At 43.0% G+C, this 25,022-nt stretch overlaps 2 protein-coding genes across 11 annotated transcripts in view; both read left to right on the top strand.

Moving 5' to 3' along the window:
* Positions 1–5,053, top strand: part of GPR132 (G protein-coupled receptor 132) — a 75,016-nt gene extending 69,963 nt beyond the window's left edge. For both annotated transcript variants that reach the window (XM_090141760.1, XM_031605567.2), the window contains one exon: positions 1,217–5,053. In XM_090141760.1, coding sequence (XP_089997886.1) covers positions 1,244–2,356 — 1,113 coding nt within the window. In that variant the 5' untranslated portion in view covers positions 1,217–1,243 and the 3' untranslated portion in view covers positions 2,357–5,053. The remainder of the gene's footprint in view (positions 1–1,216) is intronic.
* Positions 5,054–16,722: 11,669 nt separating this feature from the next.
* CDCA4 (cell division cycle associated 4) lies at positions 16,723–24,474 on the top strand. Of its 9 annotated transcripts, none has more exons than XM_031605557.2 (4): positions 16,723–16,877; positions 20,100–20,180; positions 22,040–22,330; positions 22,475–24,474. In XM_031605557.2, exons 2-4 carry the CDS (start codon positions 20,142–20,144, stop codon positions 23,228–23,230), a joined length of 1,086 nt encoding a protein of 361 aa, XP_031461417.1. In that variant the 5' UTR covers positions 16,723–16,877; positions 20,100–20,141; the 3' UTR covers positions 23,231–24,474. The 9 variants fall into 9 exon arrangements, with proteins under 9 accessions (XP_031461417.1, XP_031461423.1, XP_031461418.1 ...); XM_031605558.2 differs by lacking the exon at positions 16,723–16,877 and adding an exon at positions 16,979–17,095; XM_031605561.2 differs by lacking the exon at positions 16,723–16,877 and adding an exon at positions 17,119–17,603.
* The last annotated feature ends 548 nt before the right edge of the window (positions 24,475–25,022 follow it).

The raw sequence follows: 25,022 nt of genomic DNA, 5'->3' as shown, positions 1-25,022 counted from the left end.
GCTGACAAAAGGTACCTTCTTCCCTGTATGAGCACAGGTTGAAAAATGGCTCACGCAGAGTGGATCAGGAAGGCACACGCCCATCCTCAGGGTGATAGGACTCAACTTCTATCAGCGCATCTGCTCTTGGCAGTTACCTGATTGGAGTAGGTGTCCATCCCATAAGTGAATGTTCAAAGGATTAGTCCAGGCAAGATCTCTTTTTATGAAGTATATTATGCGATGGAAACTTTCATAAATACAAGTACAATTTTTAAGACAATTCAATTCCATTGGGGCATATTCCATGTTTCTCTCTTCAGTCAATTGGACATTTCAGTGTGGAAATCATCACGTCACTTTGCAAGAAATGCTTCTCCTAGCTCTACATTAATCAACTGCCAGGTCTTCTCTCGTGCATGGTTGCCTTGGAAAGGTGGTATTTTTAGTAGCCACTCCTGCTTAAGGAACATTCATTTTCTTCACCTCCACTTCTTAAAAGTGCAAACGTTCTTCCCTTGTTTACTTCCTTTAACTACCCTTATTTCCTGCCTTTTTTTTTTTTTTTTCTGAGAGCTATCAAATAGGTGTGGTAGGCAGTTCCGTCGAATTACAATGGTGAATGTTGTACAGCACTACAAGTTTGTGTTCTTCATCTGCAGCTATTCATCAAGAGGAGAGAGGTGTGAATTATATGTGAGTACACACCAGCAGCCAGAGTACACACTCTGCTTCCTGTATGCTGGGTAGTTTTTGACACAAAACTGCCTCCACCCAGTTCAGATGTTCGCCCATCTGATCAGAAATGTTAAGTTCTTCTACAAGCCCATCTCTGAAATCTCTATAGTTTGCATTTTTTACTATTGAGTTTGGGAAGAAAAAAAAAAAAGAAGATTAATGCCCTTAATTTCCTCTGCAAAGTGATTTTAGTAACTGATCATCAGCTCTGTCCTATTTATTAGGCGGCCTGGTTTAGGGTCGGTCCCCACTACCCCATCTTAGTGGATAGGCATGGTATAGTCAATAAATTCCTTGTGAATAAAGATCCTTTTTCCTGGAACTAACTGCAACCTGGCTCCCTGGGGAGGACACCAGGAGGACTTGGAAAACTCTCCTCTCTTAGGTGGATTAAGACAAGCACCCCGCCATGCCCTAGCATCTGTGGGACTGCAGCCTTTACTGACACACTTTGAATTGATGCAAATACTAACTTTCCATCTTGTCTTCTGATTCACAGAAAACACCAGCTGGGAAAAAAAAAATAATGGGGGATCATGCAGCCTGTGCCACAATTGAAAAGGATAACTCCACTATTTGCCTAGACATTCCCTACAAAGACAGCAAGATACTTCTAATTGCTGTTTACAGCATTGTTTTTGCCATTGGTCTTCCAGCAAATTGCTTGACTTCCCTGCTCGCATTTGTACAAATCCAAAGGAATAATGCAATTGCCATCTACATTTTCAGTTTGTCATTGTGTGATCTGATGTATTTAAGTACCTTGCCTCTCTGGATTATCTATGTGCAACATGATCACCACTGGACTATGGGTGAACAGGTTTGCAAATTAACGGGATTCATATTTTTCTGCAACATATACATCAGCATTCTGCTTTTATGCTGTATTTCTCTGGATCGTTATGTGGCACTGGTGTATGCTCTGGAATCAAGAGGGAGAAGAGGACGCAAAAAGGCAATCATAATAGTGTGTTTTCTTGTTGCTGTGGTTGCAATAATCCACAGTCCAATATTTAAAATGGATAGTATACATAACAATAACTGCTTTGAGACCTTACCCCTTGACAAAACACTGGCTTCTTTCAGCTTTGCCAGATTCCTATTTGGATTTGTCATACCTTTCACAATTCTCATTTTCACCAACTACAAAATTTTCCAAAGAACAAAAACAAGTGACAGTGTGACTTGTCACCAGAAAGCCAAAGTGAAGTATCTGGCAATTGCCATCATTGTCATTTTCCTGATGTGCTTTGCTCCCTACCATGTGGTACTCCTAATAAGAGCCATATACTTTATGTTTCATCAGGATTGCTCGTGTCCATTTGAAAAAAGTATATATTCAGTTTTTACAGTGTTTCTGTGTTTATCAACTGCAAATGGCATTGCTGATCCAATCATCTATGTGCTGACTAGTGAAAACGTCAGGAAAGATTTCTACAGAAGCCTGAGAAGGTGGAAATCAAACTCATCCAGGCTCAACTCATCCATTAATCATAAGACTGACAGTAGCAAATTGAAAATGCAGAAAGAATCACAAGAAGGAGTATTAGGGGAAGAAAACAAAGAGATAGCAAGTTCATCACACGTGCAGGAGACCGTATGCAGTCACAATAGCAAAGACCCAGAAGGTGGTAGCTAGCAGTTTGCGGCTGCAGCTGGCTGCTGACAGCAAAGAAGTTCTCAATGTGAGTTGCAGACTGCACAGTGCAGCACACAAATATTTACATGCTGATGTCCAAAGGAAGGGTTGTGGGTTTTTTTGCAGTACGTGGGCCAGCAACTCCTTGAAAACATTATGGGAACGTTACTTCTTATTTCTGTTTCTCTCCTTCTACGAGGTTTGCCCATCAGTACCATCAGTGAAAACCTTGCTTTGTGAAGAACATGTGGAATAAACTGTGAAATCAACTTTGACTCAAAGCTTATTTTTTGGACTCTTACAAAATGAGAATCAGTTTCTTCTTCTGAGCTGAACAAAAAAGAAACACCCAACCTGGAAGAACAACGTGAGGCCCATTCTTCTGGTTAAAATCACTAGGTTCAGGAGGTACACGTTCAGATTCTCATGCATGTATCCTGTTGTTAAAGTTTGTGGTTAACCAGTGGAAAATGTAAAAAATGAGGAAGTCTTTCATGAGCCTTGAAAATGTTCCTAATGCTTCAGTATGCAGTTTAGTCTACCTTGCATGTACTGAGTAAAGGGCAAAGCAGTGTCTGCTAAAGTGTACAAACGGTACTTCCACAGTACTCGTCAGGAAACAGCACCAAACAGTCTTGAAATGCTTAAAAATGTACCCTTCTACTGCTTGATATTTTACAGTTGGTAGATTTTCCTCGTTTTGTTGCTAACTCTGGAATGCACTGAAATGTTTAGAAAATGTAGGCATTTTCAGGTGGAATCGGTGACTGTTTTTATGCCATCTCCAAATATTTGTTGAACTTGTGTTTCATTTCTGACTACGGTAATGCTCCCCTCTCTGTATCAATCTGGATTTTAGTGTGCAGGATCTATACAAGAGTGTAGCCTTTCTGCCAAGGAAGCCTTTCTGGCAGGGAAGGATGGCAGCATGGAGAACACAATGCCTTCTCCTCGTGGATGAGACACACTGGTTGTGCACACTGAGACTGTGCTGGGCAGATTTCGTTGTTTCTGCCTCATTTTTGCTGTGTATAAACTACTGATGGCAGTATCCTGTACCTTCAAACTAGAAATCACAAAATAAGAAGCATCTAACTCTACCACCTGGCAAGACTTATCTAAAAACCTTCTCATATTTTTATGCGACCAAAATAAAACATCACAAAAGTAGTGAACCAACTGCATGTTTATTTCAGTACGAGTTTCTAAAGTATTCCATAGTGCCATTCTGCTTTATCTGCAATGTTGTATTTCAGTATTTCAGTTTAAAACTGGCATTAATATCCATATTTCTGAATTGAACTAATAATAGTCAAGGCTACTTTAAGTATTTGTTAATATTTTAAAATTGTGCTAGATATTTCTGCATGTTATACTTCATTCTTACACACTTTGGGGAAGAAGTATTGTTCCCAAATGGCATTTCCTCAAGCTATTGTATTTATGACTTATTTAATTTTTGTATTATTTAATGAGTCCTCTGACATCTTCCTATGAAATGTTTGTCTTTTCAAAGGGAGATCACACAGTTCTGAATGTAATAGAAGATTGTTTCTTGGAAAAAATGTGAAATTGTGTTGTGATGTTAATTAACAAATTGTAATTTTCTATTTTCACGTGCATCTCAGAGCTCAAACGCTCTGAGGTAAAAAGGAGAGTGCTGAATATCTGTAACTTTGCTGAAAATCAAGCTTTGTATTACTAAGAAAATCAGCAGCAGGCGTTGCTCAGATCAGCCGCAGTCAGCCAGAGGGTTGCTGATTAATCTCTGAAGACACGTATGCAAACTGCCGCAGCCTCAGGATTTTCACAGCCTACATGTAAAACTTTGGTGAACAATGGCAGTGAATTTGGAAGAAACCAAAGAGACGGACTTCAGACTTCTGAGCTGAATGAAATGGTTGCAAATCGGATATTCAACCTGAAGATTTTAGAAATCTCTCTGATACTTTTCGTGTGAGAAAAAGCAAGTGTATTTAAATCAAACAATATTGGAGTCCAGTGCCATCGATGCAGGGGACAGGAATTAGCAAGATCTGACACAACATCAGTAATCCTTTTGCCTTGTCTAATACAGTTGCCTTTCCAAATTACTGTATCATTGTGCATCTTCTCTTAATATAAGTCCTTGGAGAATCATTGTTCTGATACACTCTGAAATAAACTCTTCTGCAACCTGATGTGACTTTGAAGATGACCTACACAATCCCCAGAGATCCTTTCCAATCTAATTTATCCTGTGACAGAATACTGAAGGGATTACAGGGGCCAGGTGAAGACACCAAGAAATGTTATTTCCACATCGTCAGAGCAGCCCATCAGATACACTGAGTGCTCTGCTCCCACGCCACAAACTGAAGCATATGAGCTCACTGTTTTGTTACATGGTATATCATAAAGGAAGGATCTCAATGCTGAGATACCTGCTGGAGACCTATTAAATAACATTACTTATGTCAGAACAGATCTGAAAGGTCAACTGATTGTATGGATTAGGGTTAGGTGTCCCAGCGCTCCCTGAGCTCCAGCACTCAGGGTTGTGCCCACTGCCCTGGGCAGCCTGTTCCATGCCCACTGCCCTCTGGGGCACAGCCTTTCCCTAACCCCCAGCTGACCCTCCCCTGACACAGCTCCATGCCTTTCCCTCACCTCCTGTTGCTGTCATCCAAGATAATAAAAGATGATTTTACTTCTGTCTCTCAGACATTCCTAGTGTACTTGGGATATGAGTGGATTGCTGATTGTTTTAAGCATAAAGTGAGTAATTTCTGGATATCAACTAGAGCTGGACAAACTAGCTTTTGCATATAATATATCTTTTTGTTTACTCATCAATTCTACAAATGCTGCATTACATCTTTGCTGGCAATAACTCACTTAGAATTCTCCATTACTCTCTAAGAAATATTCAATATGCTCAATATTAAATTTTGCTTCACAAACACAATTATTCTTCCTCTGTAAAACAGGCAAACACAGATATGAATAAAGTCAGACTCTAAGCGTGACAAAGTTTCATCTGCAGCTGGTGGCCCTGCAGCTGCTCTCATTCAGTCCCTGCTATCACGTACAACTCAATGTCAAAGTTTTGGTAGCGAGTGACGAAACCTAACTTAGAACCAAGGTTTCAAGCTGTTATATTTTCACATCAAGACCGAATTGCTGTCCTACAGGTCGTGCTGTGGGATAGGTCTTTTAGGAAATGTCCTCTATAGAGAAAAATAAGGCAAAGTTGCCTGTCTATCTTATTTTCATGGAACAAATAAGGGTGGGGGGATTGTATCAGAGAAGTGCAGTCGCATTTGGAACCTCTTTGGTGCGCAAAGGAAGCATATGGGCAGCAGCAACTTCCAGCACGGCTTCTGCAAGTTGTGTCTGGAGATGAGGGTATCATACATACCTGACCTCTCCACCTCTTTTATTCTTTTTTGCGGTGCTTTACGTCCCAGAGTTCCTTCTCATTCCCTGCACAATTAAGCTTTGCACAGGAGAGGGCGCTTCTTGTATTCTGTTTGCACCAGGGATGCAGTGAGGCCTCCTGACAGGCAGTTCTCAGGTGAAAGGAATGTGAATAACAAAGGGAAATCTGTTATCCCAAATTAGGCTAACGCTGATGTCCTGGTAATTGATGTTAGTTGCTGTTCTCAAGAGCCATTAGTAAGACAGGACTCTAAACTCACGTCTCATCTCTGTGTTTCAGATCACTGATAAATTCTAGGGTCTCACCCTCTTACTCCATCTGTAAGAAATGCTCAGAGATAATCAAGAAAAAAAAAAAGAAAAAAAAAAAAAAACAGCCTTGTAGGCAGATAGAAAGTCTGCTGAGGAGGGGCAATAAGTTATGTGGTAAGAATTTCACAGAACATCATATGTATATTGTCTGCACGAGCAACCGCAGAATATGCCTTCTCAGTACACCATCAGACAACCCATCCTGTTTGGCAGCCTCAGTCTGTAGTGGGGCACGTACATCACAATCTATGAGCACAAAGCATCTCTTGCATGTTCAAAGGTCTGTCTTGAAATGCTTTCTTGAGGGAGGTGAAGAATTAAAGAGAAGTGTGGGAAAAGGATGTTGTATGATATACAAAGTCCTGAAAAGCCTTGTAAACCTGAAGTCACAGATGTTCTGAACAAGTATGCAAATACCTACGTATTCAAAACTGTTGCTTACAAATTCTTCAGTCTGAATCACAGTTCTCCTTCTGTAAAATGGAACACTTCTTCCCTTGAGCATTGTCTGCCTCCTTAAAACACAGCCCCTGCATGAGATACTAGAAAGAGTGATCAGGTGCGTGATGTATGCATAGTCAGTGCTGACTGCAGAGGGGCAGTGAGCTGTGTGGAGGTGATTATAAGCGACTGAAACACAAATTCTACTGAGTCAGCACTTTCAGAGACAGCTTTGAAGCTCTGTAATTGCTTCTGTTTATTCGTAAGCTTCAGGGAAGAAAAAAAAAAAGAAAAAAAAAGAGGACGTCCATTTAACTTTAACCCCCCTGCTAGTGACATGGTTGCTAGACCCTTGGGGATTTCACAGGGATTGATCCTTAATAGGATGCTTTGGAGTTTAGAGTTTGGCTGTCTCCTGAAGGTAAGAGAAAGTTAGTAGCACAGATCCATAGAGTTGTTGTCCAGACTGAAAATACTCAAGGCCAAGCACTCACAAGGCTTGTAGCATCTCTCCATCAGTAATGCTAATTGCACTTGCTGTTTACGTATATGGCAGATTGCTGGTAATTATCTTTAAAATCCTCAGTGCTTTAAGATCTATCCATGTGGACACTGCCTCTCTTGAGATCCTTCCTTCCTAGAAAAGTTTTTGTAGGTTGGGAAGCACTTTCCTAGCAGCAGATTTCTGACATGTCTCTCTGACAATCTAACAACAATGTGCTTGAGGCAACAGCACTCATTTGGTTGATTCAGGGCTGCTTTTTTTGGTTTTCTTAAATATAGTGAGGGCAGGACTGGGATGACACTACCCACTACAGGTAGATTTTGTTACTGTATGCCTGCCACTTACCAGTGACTACACAGTATGTTGTATACAGGACATTTGATAAGGTATTTAAAAAGTCCTGTAATTTTCCATTTAGCTGCATGTATGGTTCCTGTCTACTTCTAATTATTTTCTTCATATCTTTCTGAAGCAAAGTAAAGCTTATGAAAACTAATAGTCCACAGCTCTTGATGGAATGATGTGCTTAACTTCATTACTTGTAGTAATAGCTGTGTCCCAAAGATAAGAAACATACTTCTCAAGCTGAACTCAGACTGAATGCATATTGCTGTGTGCAAAAAGGAAGAAAAATATGCTTTAAATTAAAAAAGAATCTCAGGGATATGACTTACTTCTTGCTTTCTTGACTTACTGTGGGAATGGCCCCTCAACAAAAGGCAGAAGATCAGAGCTAAGCCAAGAATGAACCTAAAGTTCCTGTCAGAAACAAAGAAAAGAGAGGGATGGGGGAACTTTCTTTGTACACTGAACTGTAAAGGAAATTCTGAAAGGTAATAAGGTAATAATGGAAAAGATTTGTGGAGGTAGGAAGGGGCAGCAGGTTAACTTCAGTGCTCCAGAAAAGCAGAATTGAAGATTTGTGATCTTACAGCACCACCTGCTCTGAGGAGAGCTGTGGGCCCTGTTTGCTTCATTCGGGGACAAGTCACTCACTCTTCCAGCCAGAAACACTCCTCCTTCACTAAAAGCTAGAAACTGTATTAAATCTTTGTCTCTTTGGTTTCTTGCCTTTCAGTTTCAGATACTAGAACCTCTTAGTCAAATTCCAAGATGAAAAATGATACCGTAAAAGCAAATATCCCAGAAAAGCATTGTATTCTCTGGAGATACCAAAAACCATTAAAAATAAATCAAAACAAAGTTAAACCAAATGTATGAAATCAGCATTCCTACCATGAATTGAATGCAAATCTGAAGGTTTTTTTGCTGGCCTGGGTTTCCATTTCATATCAATTTTAAACCACCTGGATTCAGAGGAAATATTTTTGATGTAGAAATATAGCTTGGACGTATCCATTATAACATAAAGCCATGTTAATGTATAATCCTGACTTGTTATTGTTTCATCATCACGGGTCAAATTGGCTAACATGAAGAAAAGCTTCTATACCCAACATACTCCAACAATCAACACATCAGTCAACCCCGGATCATGAGCCTACTGCTCTACTACGATCCACGCAGCAGGAGTTTCTGATTTCAGAAATGACACCGAGATTTAATTCTCTTTTCTATAGTTCCGGTTTTTATTATTTTGGCCAGGTTTGTTGCATTGTACAATTCAAACCCACATCCTTTCCATGCACCAGCTGCTTTTTCTCCAGGAGCTCAGTGCAGGCACCAGAGGGCACCACACTCTCACCTATTTGCCCTGCTGGCCGTGGTGGACTTCAGAGAAAGAAAAAAAGAAAGGGTCATGGTGCTTACCCAGCTATGGCAGAAACACAAATCCATATTCAAATGGTAGCTATGTACAGAAAGAAAAAGGAGAAGCATAAAACAGAAGTGAAAACAAGAAATATCATGCAAAGAAAAGAACAGAGCCTTGCATCAAACGATAAAAAATAGAGGGCGATGGGGTTTGCCAGGATCTGCCCATGATTCCCTGGAGATGATGTTAGGGTCAGAGGGAAATGCACCACCTCCTGCACTCAGCTGAGCCGGCTGCTGCAGTACTTGCACACCCAGCGTGCTGTGAGCAAAGCCTCAGGAGCCCCTCTGTGTGTGCACTGCTGTGCATTGCCCTGCACTGCTGCTCCACGCAGCTCCTGTGCCTTTATTGCACATCAACTGGCACTCGGTGGTGTTTGTTAGTCACATTAAGTAAGGCCAATTAAACATGTATTACTCTGTTAACCTAAGACATTTTGAAATGATTGCTGGGCTGTCACTGGCTACTGATAGAGCAGCAGGAGACGTGAGTTAACATTCCTTTATTGCTACAAAGTCAGGGCTGTCATTCCCATCAAGGCACAGGACCCAGAGCAGAGAAGGAGACTTGCTCACAGCCTCTTATCTGTGTTCATGCTCATGACTCTAATTGAGTTAACCCCTTAACCAGATAAGTCAGACAGGCATTCACAAGCATTCCCTTAGGAAAGAAAAAAAAAAAAAGCTAAAAAATTACATTTTAAATATGACTTTCCATGCCCTAGTTCATGAGTTCATGTACATTGTATGTTCATCTTTGGATACCCTTTCTAAACTATAATTGTTATCTTCTTATTTAATTTAAGATGTATTTTTTTCTTACAGACTGAAATTCAGATAAGCCACCATCAAATCAACATTGGCAATAATTTGTGGATATAGAATGTTTTACAGTTTAACCTATCAATTCACTAGACTATAGAGCAAAATTGGGAAACAATCTGAGCATATATCACAGCCTTCATTTACTCTCCCAGTCAGGGAAGGGTCAATTTAACTTGCAGATAAAGCACTACTTCTGAACCGGCTTATCCACAGCTCTCTTACCTCTAGAGTTCTACTATCCTTAGTAATTGTTGGCCAGAGGAAAATCCCATGTCTGTTTTGGAAAATGTTAGACTACGAATGCTGTTAATGGTTGTTATTGGGGTCCCATCTAGCAGAACTAAGCCAAATGCCTCAAAACTACAAGGCAAACTGAGCTAAATACTCTAAAAAGTTCTGTTAGTTCTACCCATGCTCTTCAACCATAACTCTCCGGTTTGCCAATACTGCAGAAATTGGTTTCCCGTTGTCACTGTAATTTTCAGGGACACGAATTCTCACAAGAGCACAATGCCTCCCAAAAGGCTGATTCCAAGAGAATAACACTACCATATCAAAAGATGCAGAACAGCAAAGGTGCAAGCCTCAAATCTGACCTGAAGGATCTGAAAGCCATCCTCTAACGTGTGTTCAAGAATATCTGAAAAAGGAATTATTCATTAACTTCTTCAGCTTGCAACTGCTTCAGGCTATTTTGTTCCTACAGTAGCTGCAGTTTTCAAAGGAAGGTAGAGCTAGTGAAGAAGAAAAGACCTTCATATGCACAGCACAAACACATCATCAGTATCAGGCTAACTCCAAGAAGAAAATATGGTACTTAGCCTGCTGCAAAGACAGGAATACCTTGTGTAGTGACAGGCTGCACGTGTTTTATGAGCTTGGGGTGCTATTTAATAGTAGATGCTTAGTTACTATAGCAACTGTCATATTCCATGGTATTTATGCATAGATATGGAACATATTTTAGGCAGCACCAGACAACATGTAATTCAAATTTCCAAAATGTATGTTTAAAATAAAATCCCTGTTACAAAGTAAATAGGTGTGCTGCTCCAGTTATGAGAAGAGCACACCTATTTGTTGTTTGCAACAGCAAAACAATCTTGCCCCTCACACACATGGAGCATAACTGCCATGATAATCCAGAAGGGGGCTCAGAAGCCTTAAAATAAAACCCCAAACAGCATTCAGCACTTTAAAATCTATTTTTGCTGACTGCTACTGCAAAACTTGGAGACTTCTGCTGTTTGATACAAAGCACTGAGCTTTGCCATAAAGGTTTCTATCACAGTAGTGCTACCTTGCTAGGTATCACTTTGAAAGTCTCTTTTTTGGAAAACTTTCATCATCTGTGTTTTGTTCCTACTGCAAATATTCTACCACCAACATGAAGCATGTATTATTGCTGCCTCCTGCATATAACATGCATTACTCGTGTTTTATGGCTGGAACATCTCAGTTTGTCATTCCTTCAGCTTGTGTAGTTTTGCATACCACCCACTGCTGAAATCACTTCCTCTGAACCAGCTGACAGATGCAAATCTTGATGAAGACACTTCCTTTTATTTTGTGACGTCTTGGTGGCTGAGGACCACCGACAAGTAATGTAATACTAAGGCACTCTATCTTTCTCATCTTTTTGATCAGCAGAGGAAACTGATGGCTACTAACTTTTAAAGTTTTCTGTGAAGAGCTCTTAAGTCCAATATGACCATGTTAGAAAGGCAGGCTAAAAGAGTCTGCAGACTAGTATGAGCCTAACAGTTTTCTGTTTTCCTCTCCTCTCCTCTCCTCTCCTCTCCTCTCCTCTCCTCTCCTTTCCTCTCCTCTCCTCTCCTTTCCCTATTTCCTGCAGTCGGAACACGTTAATACCTCTTCTTAACAATTTGTTATCAGTTCCAGAGAGCTACTAGCTGATAACAGTGGTGGTGGTTTTAGCACATAGGGTTTCGTAGTCAGACCACGGAATCATAGAATCAGTTGAGTTGGAAGGGACCTTTAAAGACCATATAATCTGGCTTCTCTGCAATGAACAGGGACACCTACAGCTCCATCAGGTGCTCAGAGCCACATCCAGCCTGACTGAGTATCTGCAGGGACAGGGCATACACCACCTCTATGAGCAACACATGCCAGTGCCTCAGCACCCTTATAGTAATAAAAGACCTTTTCCTTATACCCAGTCTAAATCTGCCTTTTTTCAGTTTGAAATCATTTCTCCTTGTTTTATCCCAACTGAGCCTGCTAAAGTTCTTTTTATCTCAATCTCTGCTCATTTCTTGGTTCATGTAATTCCTAATCTTCCTGGCCTTCTTGTAGACAGATCAGAACCTAAGGCCTGAGGCTGGTGGCCTGAGGCAGACAAATTTCTGCCTAGGAATGGATTTGCTTCGCCACAGCTCACGCTGACAGCCACACACCCTCCCTCCCATCACCTGCCTGCTACAGCTCCTCAGTGGTTCAACAGCTGAGCCAACACAGCAAACGCTGCCCTCGTCAAGTACCTGTTGGCTGGTGCATGTAATAGTTGATGCGATGAGTGCTCTGACTACTATGCTCATTTTCAAAACCACTAATACTTGATGCCAGTGTCACTATCACCCAACATCAAGCTACATTTAGCTCATCAATGCACAGTTCAGATATATTCTCCTCTTCCTCCTCACTCACTCACTCCAAACTCCATGTTTGTTCCACAGGCACTGAATGACCCCATTCCTTGTTCACCCCCCTACTACAGACAGAGGTAACAGCTCTCCAGGCTCAGGGCAGTGACAAAGACTTTACTGAAGGCTGAGCAGAACTTCTGGCCACATTTTGTGTTCCACACATTAACACACAACAGTAACATGAAAACACTTTCTCTTAGACCTTCTCAGCCTTTCAGTATCTAAAGGAAGTCTATAAGAAAGAAGGAAACAGACACTTTAGACATTCAAGGTCAGGTTGGACAGGGCTTTGAACACCTGATTGAGCTGTAGGTGTCCCTGTTATTGCAGGGGAGTTGGATCAGACCACCTTTAAAGGTTGCTTCCAATTCTACTGATTCTGTGACTTTACAAAAGTTGGAGTGCTGTAACTGCAGACTGCACAAAGTGAGGCTGTAGCCTGTATCTGGCTTACAGGGCTCAGCTGAGCTCCTACAACAGGCTTACTTCTCAGGGAACAGCCACATTTAATTATCTTCCTTAGCCTTTCTTCCATCTGCTCCTGGAGTTCTAGGCTGAGCTCTGCTGCAGGAATGTGCTCGTCTGCAGAAGCACTCAGGACTGTTTTGCAATGCTGCTTATTTCAAAGGTAGTCAGAATTCGCCAGGTTGGGCTTAAAGGAAACTGTATATTACAGATGGGCCTCCTGCCCTACTCCTGAGCCAAATTAAAGAAAGACACACGGAACTTACAAGCTTTAATCAAACATTTATTATGAGAGAAACAACGCAGACTCAGAGCACGTCCACGTTGTCTTTGGCAGGCAGAGGCAAGCAAGCTTTGTCCCAGTTTTGAATCACAGCCCAAACTCTTCCCCAACCACACAGGGTCTTGCTGGTGCAGCACGGAGCTGGATGAGCACACCTTGCCTCCCGACAGGGCTCGGCAGCAGCACTGCACTGACGACAGCTGCACAGCTTCCAGCTCAAGGCTGACTCATGTCTGCTTGGCTCCCAGCACCGGCAGTGCAAGCGCACATTTTCCTGCTCTCCTCGCCCAGCTTTCTGGCCCCCAGGGCCCCAGAAGGAGAGACAGAAAATGCTGCAGCCACACAGCAGGGTAGTGGAAAATGCTTCATTGTCGTCACAGTTTTGGGCCTGGGACAGGACTCACTCCTATCTCTCTTAAACTATTTGCTTCAAAGCTTAAGCAACCTCATGACTGACTTTCCTAACCTCTTTATCTGCAGCCATGCAACCCACTGGTTGAGAAACACGGAAGTAAGCCCCGTACAAACACCCAGAGAGAGACAGTGACTGTCAGTGCAAATGAAACATTCTCTTGGGAAGACATTTCTGTGGGCTAGAAATCATACCAGCACAGTGACCCAACAGAAGTGAGGAACTTCATTCTGCATGGATTTCTGTCTCTTGTTCTACAGTCACAGAACTGTAGGGGTTAGAAGGGACCTCTGGAGATCATTTAGTCCAACTCCTTGCTAATGCAGGTTCACCTACATAAGTAGTAACAGCATTGACCCTTTAAAACTATTATAAAAACACATTTTTTAGAATCATCTGCAGTGTGGAAATGTCACATCTGAGATCCTTTGCAAAGCTCAAGGCTGCACAAATAAACTGGAAATCACACTTTTTTTTTTTTTTTGTCTTTAAAAGCACAGATTCAGCCCTGCTCTCAGCCATTGAGTTCCTATTAATTCCTGCGGTTTTATAAACACTGTCCAACTCTACAGCAGCCTTCCCGTCACTGCTGATGTGTGAAAGTCTGGCCAGCCCAGCAGGGGCTCTGAGAAAGGAGCAGCAAAGCTCGGGAGGCATCAAGCGCAGCCCAGCACGGGAAGGGGGCTGGGAGGGTCAGCGGCTGCCTGCAGAGCAGCACGGCACGCAGCTCACGCAGCCGGTACCAAGCAGTGCCAGGGAAGGAGGCCCTGGGAGAGCTGGCTGTTGGCTGGAGCAGAGGGCTGGGGACAGCCAGGGCCGACTGCCAGCACGGCTCCGGCAGCCGCTGAGCAGTGGCATGGGCACAGCCGGTGTGCACGTGCGGCTCACGCGGACTGAAGCCGGGTCTGTCCTGCATCTGTGTGCCAAGCTGAGGAATGGGGGGTCAGGGCGGCATGCTAAAGATGAACCTGTATCATGGTCCAGCTCAGTGAGGCCACAGTGAAGCCTACTGTGGTTAAACTACACGGTTACAGTTTCAGAGGGCTGCCAGGGCTTCTATATTTCCTCACGTCTACCATTCTGAAGTTTCTGCCGGGTGCCAGTGCTGATCCACTTTCCAATGAGAGATGTGCTGAGCTGGTTTGCATCATTTTCTCCTGTCATACATGGTAGTCATTACATCAGCAAGCAGCTCACCACAGTGTCTCACCAGGTGTAAGCTCTCACATTACTCCAGCAGCTCTGAATACCTTTTGCTTTTCATCACCTGCCATTTCAAGCCAGTAGAATTATTTTTTCTTTTTTTTAATAGCAGTTCCCATCTTCATTTCAGCTTCCTGATCAGATTGTTCAGTAGACATTTATTTCCAGTTTTGCTCTGTGCTTTGTCTCCAACTGCTATGCACCAGTTCTGCTTTTGCTTGCAGACTACTTTACCTGCTAAGGTTTCATGTGCTGACACAGCTTTCTCAACTAGCATTTATCACTTGCTCTTTTTAACTCTGGCATTAACATTCAGTTTACTGAAACCAGTAGGTCGATAGAAAACATCAGCATGTAGCTAAAAATTGATATCTTTATCACACTGTGGTTACAATTGATTTATTTTCTTTATAATACTATCTTAGTACTATCAGAGATTGCTTTCTAGTAAATACTTTGGTCTGTATTGTTTTGCATCAGTGTGTCCAGATATTTCCCTTCTGACTTGTCAAGTTATGTTTCACATATGCGAGATGCAAGAGTTGTTTTCTCCTGTGAGTAATCAAATCTTGTAATATCTTGCCTAAGCATGCAGAAGTTTTCTCAGCTTTTCAAAGAAAGCACTGAGAACCTTTCCATAGTTCTCCTTTTCAAACAACGTAGGCCTTTTAATCTATCAGCTATCCTCTTATTTCAATGGTTCTTCCTTCATTTCCCTGGGGAATTTATTGGGGGAAAAGTTGAGATACTCTCATTGTAGCTAAAAGAGGAAAAAAGAAAGAGGGGATATGGAGGTGATGCTACCACCAGTCCAAGCAGTACCACCACACTTTTCTATGGCAGAGATCCTGCAGGGAACAACAGAAAGGCTCAAGGGCTTGTGCAGGACTTAAAGTGAGATTACATACTGAATTCATCACAGCTGATCTAGAAAAAGTCAGTGTTGAGATGAAGAGCAGGGGAACACTCCTCTTTGCTGTATTGCTCTTTCAAAGTCTTCACGTGTGCATTTGCATCGTGGTGTCACAATGTGCTGTATGAGAAACCATAAAAAACATGGGGAGATAATGCACTTCCTAACAGATCTCATCCCAAAAGCGACCTTGCTTGTACAAGCACTATTTTCTCCTGCTTTCTCCTACCGAGTTGCAGCTCTCAGCTGTTTCACAGCCCTCCCTACCGACTCACTCCCAGGCCCACTTTCTGCTCCCCAGCCCCCTCTTTCTCTCCATTTCTCTTCTCTCCCCGGGGCCGCAGAGCTTTTCGTTGCCCAACCTTCGGCCGCAGTTGCCGGTGCCGAGCGGCTGGAGCCAGGACGAGCTCACTCCCCCCCTCCTGGCTGCTGACAGGGCCGGGAAAGCAGCTGAGCGCTGGGGCTAAGCGCTTGCAGATGTGCCGCAGCACCAAGCCAGCGCGAGAGGCGTCCAAAGCGTTGGGCCGTTCGCTCCAGACGAAGGTCGGAGCTGCCGGGACACCGGGCTCCATCCTTCCCCGCCCGAGGGAAGCGGCCTGCCCGTCCTCCGCCTGCGAGGCTCAGACAGGAAATGCCACAGGCCTTGCTAATGGAGTCACGAGGCCTGGCACCCCGCGGGCTGCGGGGGCGGGAGGCGTCGCGGACTCTCAGCCCAGAGGGAAGCGGCGGCGCGGAGCGGCCCGGCGGGGGCGGCGCGGCCCGGGGGCGGAGCTCCTCCCAGAGCGAGGGCCCCGCGGGCTGCCGCCGGGCCAGGTCTCAACCTGTTCCCGCCGGAGCCCGTGGCCGGGAGCCCAGCCGCGCCGCGGGGCTTTGGCTGCCGTTTGAAATGGGGGCTCCGCCTCAGCCCCCGCCTCCCAGCCTCTCACGGCCGAGGGGAAGGGCCCGGCGCTGCGGCAACCGTGCAGCCTCCCGTGCGCGGCGCCTGAGGGGCGGGGGCGGCTGGGTGCCGCGGCGACGGCGCGACCAATCGCAAAGGCGAGCGCCGTCTGCGCGGTTCGGCGGTAGCCAATAGAGACCTGCGGCTGCGTCGTGGGCGTGGCCCGAGGCCAAAGCCCCGCCCCCGGCGGCAGGGCGGGGGCGGGGAGCGAGATCCTTTGTGGGCTTTGACAATAAGATGGCGGGCGAGGGGGGCGGGGCCGGGCGCTACGGTTGGCCACGCCCCTTCCCTCAAGCGCGGAGCGAGCGCCGAGGCGGGAGCCGGGCTCCTGCGCTGGGAGGCGACGGCGGCGGCAGTGGAGCGGTGAGCGGGGAAAGCCGAGCGGGGTGCGGGGCCGCGGCGCCGCCCGCTCTCCGTCCCGCGGGGCTGTACGCGGGGAGGGGGCGGGCGGGGGTCGGGGCCGGCGGAGCCCGCGGGGGAGGGAGCGGATCCAAAATGGCGGCGGGCGGTTCGCCGGGAGCGCGGGACGCCGACGAACGGGCGTCCGTCGGCCGCCGCGCACGCGGTTCCTCGGGAAGCGGGTGAGAGCCCCTGAGGGCCCTTCCCCGGCGGGGCCACCTCCTCCTCGGCCCCTTCCCTTCCTACGCCGCCCTCTCACCGTCGCGCGGTTCCTCGGGCCCTCCCCCGGCTCCCCCCGAGCGCACGCACCGATGCTCGGCCCCGCCTCGGCCCCCGCCGCGCTCCCTCCCTCGCCTGCGTGCGCCCGCGCTCGCTCCCCGCCCCGGGCACGCCTCCGCCGCCGCCTTCCCCGTCCCCGCCGCCCTGGCTCCCTTCCCGCAGCCCTCGCGTGCTGCCCCGGGGGCGTCCGGCCCCAGCGCCTTCCTCCTGCCTTTGTCTCGGGCCCGTCGGGGTGTTCCCCGCCCTGGGAGCCCACCCTGGATTCGGGCCCGAAAAGGAGTCGCTGCCTTTCCAGCTTCTCTTCGGATTTACGCGTCTTATGTCCGCTTCCTCCTAAAAGCGAACGGTGCCAGAATCACCTTCTTCTCTGTTAGCTCGACTGTTAGAAAATGCCTTGCTCTGAAGCAGCCGGTATGCCTTTTGCGGGGTGTTACCACCTCCATCTGAATGTGGTTCTGGAATGTGTAAGCTGATGCTCCAGCAAGAATTGGATCAGGTTTCAAGCACCTTATTTGTAAAGCAGGCTGGGAGTTTGTCACAAACTCAAAAGCAGCATTTTTTGTGAATGACATAGCACTGTGTTTCCTGCACTACTATTCCAGCAAACAAAAAGCCACGCAGCTCCCCCTTTTTTCATACTTAGTTACCCTACAAATAGACGTTGTCTCCTTGACAACTTCTTTCCTACAGCTGTTTCAAACAACAGTTAAGGTTTTGGCACAGTAGGTTTCGACTTGTGAGGTAGCAGCAGCAGAAGGGAGATGATAGGATACAGCCAGTCCAGATATTGCCTCTTGAATAGAGGCAAATCCTGCCTGAAAGCGGGGGGGGACTTGGAACACCTTGCATCCAGAGCAGCAGCAATCCTGTGGGCATGTACCAGGAGGTTTTATGTAACAGCTGATACCTTTTTGAGTACATTAATATGTAAATCAATTGAGAAGCATACTTAGCATTTTAATTAATTCGATTTTAAGGTTAGCATTCTCCTGAGATGAGTACTTGTTGGAGATGGTGCAGAAAAGTCAGGGGGCGGCTGTTTATGTGCAAGGTTTTAATTGAATTTGATTGTGGCTATTAAGGTTAAAAAATTACTAAGAACTTAGGTTCTGAGGCACACTCATTGGACAGGGAAGAGAATCTGAAGAAATAGTTGCTATGATGGACAAGTTCTTCAGTACATTTATGCTAGCAGAGGTCTGTGTGGTTTGTTTATTGCTGTAGGCAAGAACGTAGAATCACATGTAGCAGGTCTTACTAACACATTGCATGGGAAAACTGTGTCCTTCTTTTAATTTGCTAAAGTCACAGGCTAGACTGATCTGCCAGCATCCCTGGTGTTCTTTCATTTGTGGATGTCACAGTGGTTTTTCTCCAGGTGTTCTCATCAAGGGTCCCCTCCCATATCATTCCAGCAGGCAAACGGCCATGCTCTCTTCCTCTAAAACTGTCTAATATCCAAAATAGCACTAGAAAATCTTTTCATTTATTGTTCTCATGACTGTAGCATCTCTACCTGCAGTTGCATTTTTGTTTGTTTATTTTGCATGGGAAAAGCTTTGTCCTTGTCACTTACCCAAAGCATCTGTTCAGAGATTCAAATGGTTACTGTGTGGAGAGCCTGCATTTCATTTACAGAATGGGCTGAGAATATACCCAGGGAGCAAAAGCTTCAGAACTTCTATAGCATTATGAGGTGATTGATAGAAATGAGGAATAGTGACTAGATGCTGTGATGTCTCACTGGAGCTGTAGTTCAGGTGCCTCACCACCATCTCTCGAACTCTGCTGTTAACTCAGTCTGTAAGAGAATGAGTTGGCTGAAATAGTTTTTGTGATGTGACAGTGCTTGAGTCGTATTATTTTGGGGTTGTGTCAAAAGATTTGTGGCGGCTTTTTTAATCCAATATTTTAGTATGCAACCCCTGGAGAAAAACCGATGGCTTTCTGCCAAAAAAAAAAAAAAAAAAGGCCTTTGTCAACTATCTCTTCCCCTCTCCCCTGTTTCAAAAACAAGTGCTTTTTCAACAATTTTAATTACCAGCCACAACAGAAAACAAAGGTGTACATATGCATCCAGTTAATTTACTTATTTTCTAGGTCAACTTCAGTTGCAGACACTGAACTGACTTGTACAGTCAGACATGTCTAGAACAGTAGCAGAATTGTATTCATGTTTTTTCCTATAAGGTATTTGTAGCCCATTAAAATGGCATTCTTTTTTGCTTTAGTTGTTAAAGGAATTCTTGTATGTATTTGATAGTTGTGTTTGGTATATTCGATCTTGTTTTGCCTCGAATATGTTTTGAAAACTCAGCCTTCCTAGCTAAAACAATTTCATTACTGTCATTACTTTCATTTTTGTCATTTTGCAAAGAAAATCTTAGTCATGAGGTTTCTGCGCTGCTGCTAAAGGAAAATCCTCCCCACCTTTGCTCTTTTGGTTTTATACTTGTGCATGCATATTCTTTTCCTGTAGATGCTGTGGAGATGTATGGTTCTGTACGACAAAGATGAAAACTGCAAGCTTTTGTGATAAACTTGTTTTCATTATGCCTTGCTACACATTTATGCTTTTCAGATGATGGCTAAAGATTTTGTTTGCTCTTTAAATGGCAAAGGCACAGGGATAAGGGGGAGGCTGGTCCAAAGGTCAGCGTAATAGCCCAGGACTTGGACTTAAATTGGCAGTTTCCTTCTCCTATCACAGATTCCGTGCATATTGTTCAGCAAATCACCTTTGTGTTTCAGTTGTAAATCGGGTTTTATAGTGTCACGGGAGTGCTGTGAGGATAGAGATGCTGAAGCAATTGAAAAAGTAGAGCTGTGTACGTTTTTGAAATGGGAAATGGTTTTGCTGTGCATCTCCTGTACTTGCCTGATGCCTTGCTTCCTGGTATTTGGTAGGTGCTGCCCTAACTGTTACTGTATGGACTCTTGCTCAGTAGCATGGGAGAAGAGGAAGGACTACATCAAGCACAATTACTGGTATGTAGCTTTTCCTCCTTACATGAAACAGCAATCTTTTAGTATTTTGCGCAGATTCAGAAACAAGATGACAAAGAACTGCTGTTTTTGTGATGTAAGGTACCTATTAGAAGTAAATATTATAATGGCAAAAGTGATTGAAAATTCCAGTGAATTCTGTGAAATGCTTTAGAATAAGAATTAAGAATTTTGTTGTTTTTTTTGTTGGTCTTATACCAACTTGCATGTGTGATGTACTGATGTTTTCAAGTTCTGTGCTACATTCATTAATTCCATTGGTGTGCCTTAGAAGGTATTTAATTGTCAAGCAGTAGATGGTTAAAAATCAGGTTAACATTCAATTACAGTTTTATTATTCTTTTACAAGAAAAGAAGTTGAAATGAACATAAATTTGAAACTCTGTGTGGAGCATTTAAAGTCTGATGACATAACCAACCCTGTATGATCATTAGGCACAAAAGGTGTTTCCTAGAGGTTGTTTCACACAGGGTGTGTATGTGTAAACATTGTAAATAACATTACATAAAAAATAATACAGGATATAACCAGATAAAAAGTTTTAATGCCTAAAGGTCTGGAAAAGGCACTATCAAGTAGGAACTCAGGTTGTTTTTTTTGTTTTTTTAAATTGGAAATAATACAGATATGTTGAGTTACAGGAAAAAACTTTAGAATGAAACTTGAAAAGCATTTAATAGACTGGTAGTCCGTATGTAGCTTTTTAGAAGCCTGTTAATCATGACCTTAAGACAAAGTTCACATGTTCTATACTGTATTCTGTGTGCATTGTGATTTTTAAAGAGCCTCCTCTGGAAGGAAGTCTTCAAGAGACAGCAAATTCAATAAAATGTTAATTTCTAGATACGGACAGCAACGTGAGAAGTGTTGCACAGAGGTAGAGCAAATGTTTATGTAGCTTCTGTTCTAGCTTCACATTTTCAGAGTCGATAAGAGTGTAATGTACGATAAAAGGAGCAATGTAGTCTCACTTGGATGCATTTTTACTAAGGCTGAAAAAGCTGAAAGAGATCTCTCTGAAAACATGTGAACCATTCAGTAGCTACCAAAAAGCAAGGTAGAGATTAGGCTTTACCAAGAGAAGCAGAATAAACCATACTGCAGCAATAGCGGTTTGGTCTTATCAGCTTTGAGCTGAAAAATGTCATTCTATTTGAATCACAGTGTATAAAATTCCCAAAATGTTAGGTAAAGAACTCTGAGAAGACTTGAAAGGGACATAATAAAGGTGCATAAATATGAAGATTAGGTGCTGGCTTTTTTTTGCATCCTAACTTTTGTAAGACTAAGTGAAGCGACATCTATTGCATTTACAGTTACTGTGTTTGAAGAGGTCAGCTTACTACTTCACTTGTTTGGAACACTGCTATAAAAACCGGTGCAATTCAGATGACAATCTGGGAGCTGCTGCTTGAAATTCATATCTTGGTTAATTCTGCAGGTGATTTTTTAGAGGTAAATAATCAGAAGCCTGCATGTGCTCCAATCATTTTAGCTAGTGAACATAAAGTAAGAATACAAGAGTTTTTTAATAGTCAGTTGGGAAAGAAGTACAGAAGCCCATACAGAGGATGAGTCTGTCCTTATTGGAATTGCACAATTCATATTGCAACTGAGCTATTCATTTACTCACTTGACTAAGGGCACATGAAGGAATGCTTGAGTTATATGAACTGAATCTGTGTTACACCCCAAGTGACTAAACTTAACCTTTTCTAGTACACCGTCTGTGAGATATATCTTTCTTCTTTTTGTTACTACATTAGGCATATTGGTTTTCCACAGGGGTCATATATTTAAAAGATGGTGTGCCAGGTTGTATTTTTATTTCCAAAATTAGAGGTTAAGCATGCCAGTAGAAACTGAGGAGGAGCGAGGAGAAACTGCCTCTCCAGTAGGTGAAATACAAGTGTTGAGATGGTCGCTTCTGTGCAGAGCAGCGGCTCCTGACTTCCATCAAGTTTGGCATTTAATGGGAACCAGGAGCTGGGAGCCCCTGCCTCTCTCAGGTGCCTCTCTGCGAAGCCATGACTCATGGACCTGCTCACTCCTGGTTCCTGAGTGTCGTCTTTGGGACCCTGTCCATGTGTTCCTGACCCCTGTTGTACCACAATGGCCATTCTATAACCTGGTATGATAATTCTGATGTTTTTATCTTCAAAGAATTTGCTGTTTAGTTTTTCTGTTTCGGTTTACTTTTTTAGTCTTTTGTTTTTCTGTCTATTGAGCTGTTTATGTTGTACAATATTTTTTTTAATTATTTTTTTTTTAACAGGACACAATGTTTATGCGAGGACTGAAAAGAAAATGTTTTGATGGCGAAGAAGATATTGAAGGAACTCTGGCTGGTATTAAGGCTATTCCTTCATATAATCTTCAGCGACAGTCACTTTTAGATATGTCCTTGGTTAAACTTCAGCTGTGTCACATGCTGGTCGAACCTAACCTTTGTCGTTCGGTACTTATAGCCAACACGGTACGCCAGATCCAAGAGGAAATGACCCAAGATGGGACTTGGCAGATGATAAATATGCAGAATACAGGCCAGGCATCCGTGGATCGCCTTGTTTCAACAGATATCCTCTGTCGCTCATCTAGGGAGCAAGCTGAGGGAAAGCATGTTCCAGGTTACAGTACTTTCAGTAAAGACTTTGAGGGTGACCAGGCACAAGATAGTTCAGAAACTATGTCAACAGCCTCTTCAGTGCAAGCTCTAAGAAACCTGCAAAGTAATGTGTGGGAAATGGAGAATTCACAAGAAAATAAAGGAAATTTTCAAAAATCATTAGATCAAATATTTGAGACACTGGAGAACAAAAGTCCTAATTCAGTTGAAGACCTGTTTTCAGAAGTTGACAATTCTTACTATGATCTTGATACTATGTTAACAGGCATGATGAGCAACACAAAAATGGGACACTGTGATGGGCTAGAACCGTTTCCTTCTCCAACAGCTACAACTTCTAGCTCTAATTGTAAATCTGATCTTAACGAGCTTGATCATATTGTAGAAATCCTTGTTGAATCCTGAAACTCCTTGTGTAGGAGATAAAGATCTGTTAATGGAAAAAAAGACTCAAGAAAGCTATTTCCACAGTTTGTTCTATCAAATCTGCACATGTATTTTACAAATATCTATATATTATATAGATATATATATTAAAAAAGCACTTCATATTGCAAAATAGCGTTAACTCCTGAAGTTAACCTGCAACTTGTAGTGTAATGATCCAATCTCTTGTCCACTGAACTGTAAGTAGATACGGTAAATGTTTTTAAGTATGTGGTCCAAGGCTTTCAAATTTGGGTTACTTCTACAAATTTGTTCTAGCCTTTGACAGAGGATATGCTTAGTGAGAAGGATTCTCTCATCCTTCTTTTTTTTTTTTATCGTTCTCCCACTGAAAACGGTAACAAACACAGTGAGAAGTTGGATAACTGGCTTCCCATTTTCCTCCAGTTTCCACTTTGCTACACCACATAACTCCTATAATATTTGCTGCTTCTGTTCTAAGTCGCTACATGGCTCTTAAAGAGCAGTATGCAATAGTTCCCATTATTCTAGCTAGCTTCTTCTGGTTTTTGCTACATTTTTTTACTTTAAAGATAGTTTTAAAGTGTTTATTGGTGTTTAGAATTTTCCAGGTATTTTCCTAAAATATATTTTTACTACAGATGTTGTGTCAGCTGCTAACTTAGCAACTTTTGATCATATCTGCAGTTGATGTATTTTTTGAAAGGTTTTCAAAAAGGGATTTTTTTTTTTTTTTACTGTGAGCTACCCGATGTAGTTCAGTAAAGTGTATGTAAATGTAAATATACAATTTTATACTTTACATTAAAATGTAAGAGCTGTTTTCATGATTCTGTTTTATAGAGTAGTACTTTACTAAATTGAGAATTGTACTATTATGCTTTTTATACCCCATATACTTGGTTGTCATTAGAGGAAGAGCTCTGATCCAACTAGAGACAATAACATTTAATTCATTTCAGACCGTATTTTTTCTTAACTACAAACCTAAATTACATAGGATTTTATTTATGTGTATTTATATGTAAATGTCATCAAGTGAATTGTTTGTCGCTGAAATCTACCATCAAATATTTGTTTATATGAGTTAACTATCTTGCACTAATTACTACAAAAAGTGTTACTAGCGGCCTTTAAATCTCAACTGGTATGTCTCCATGTTTTGTCATGATTAGTATGCTCCACTCTTAAATGAGTTTCCTCTTGCTTTTTTTTTTTTTAAATAACAAAAGATAATACAACATGGGATGGTGTTCTTTTCTTCAAATACTCACATTCATGTGAGTGTACATAATGAAGTGTATTGTTATGAGACTTTTTCTGGGGTGGAGGGAAGAAGTGAGGGGAAGGATACAAAGTATATACACTTTATGATTTTGTTGCAAAAGATAAAATGTGGCAAGAGGCCTGACCGAGCAGCGAGGTAGGCAATGGGGAGAAGATTGTTTGATTTGTTTCTGGAATGTTTTAGCCAAGAGGAAGACATACACCACTTAGTCATTTTTCTGTAGATTTGAATCCAGCTCGTCACTGAATTTGAAGAGAATGCATTTCTGTACCTGTCAGCCTATACTTTCTTACAAGTGATCTTACTGCATACTGCCTTTTTCAGATTCTCAAACGTCCCCAAAGCAGAGAAGGTGAGGGCAGGAGGATGTGAAGGGTATTCTGGTGTCACCTCTGCAAGAATACACTGCTTAGGTTTTCAACAAGTGATTCAGAAGCATCTGGTTTGGGGGAAAAATGACATCACTTGCTAAATTATTCAGACTTGATAGCAGAATTCATA

Source organism: Phasianus colchicus, chromosome 5, assembly GCF_987193195.1.
Source record: "Phasianus colchicus chromosome 5, bPhaCol1.hap1.1, whole genome shotgun sequence".
NCBI classification, from domain to species: domain Eukaryota; kingdom Metazoa; phylum Chordata; class Aves; order Galliformes; family Phasianidae; genus Phasianus; species Phasianus colchicus.
This window is presented reverse-complemented; position numbering and strand designations above follow the sequence as displayed.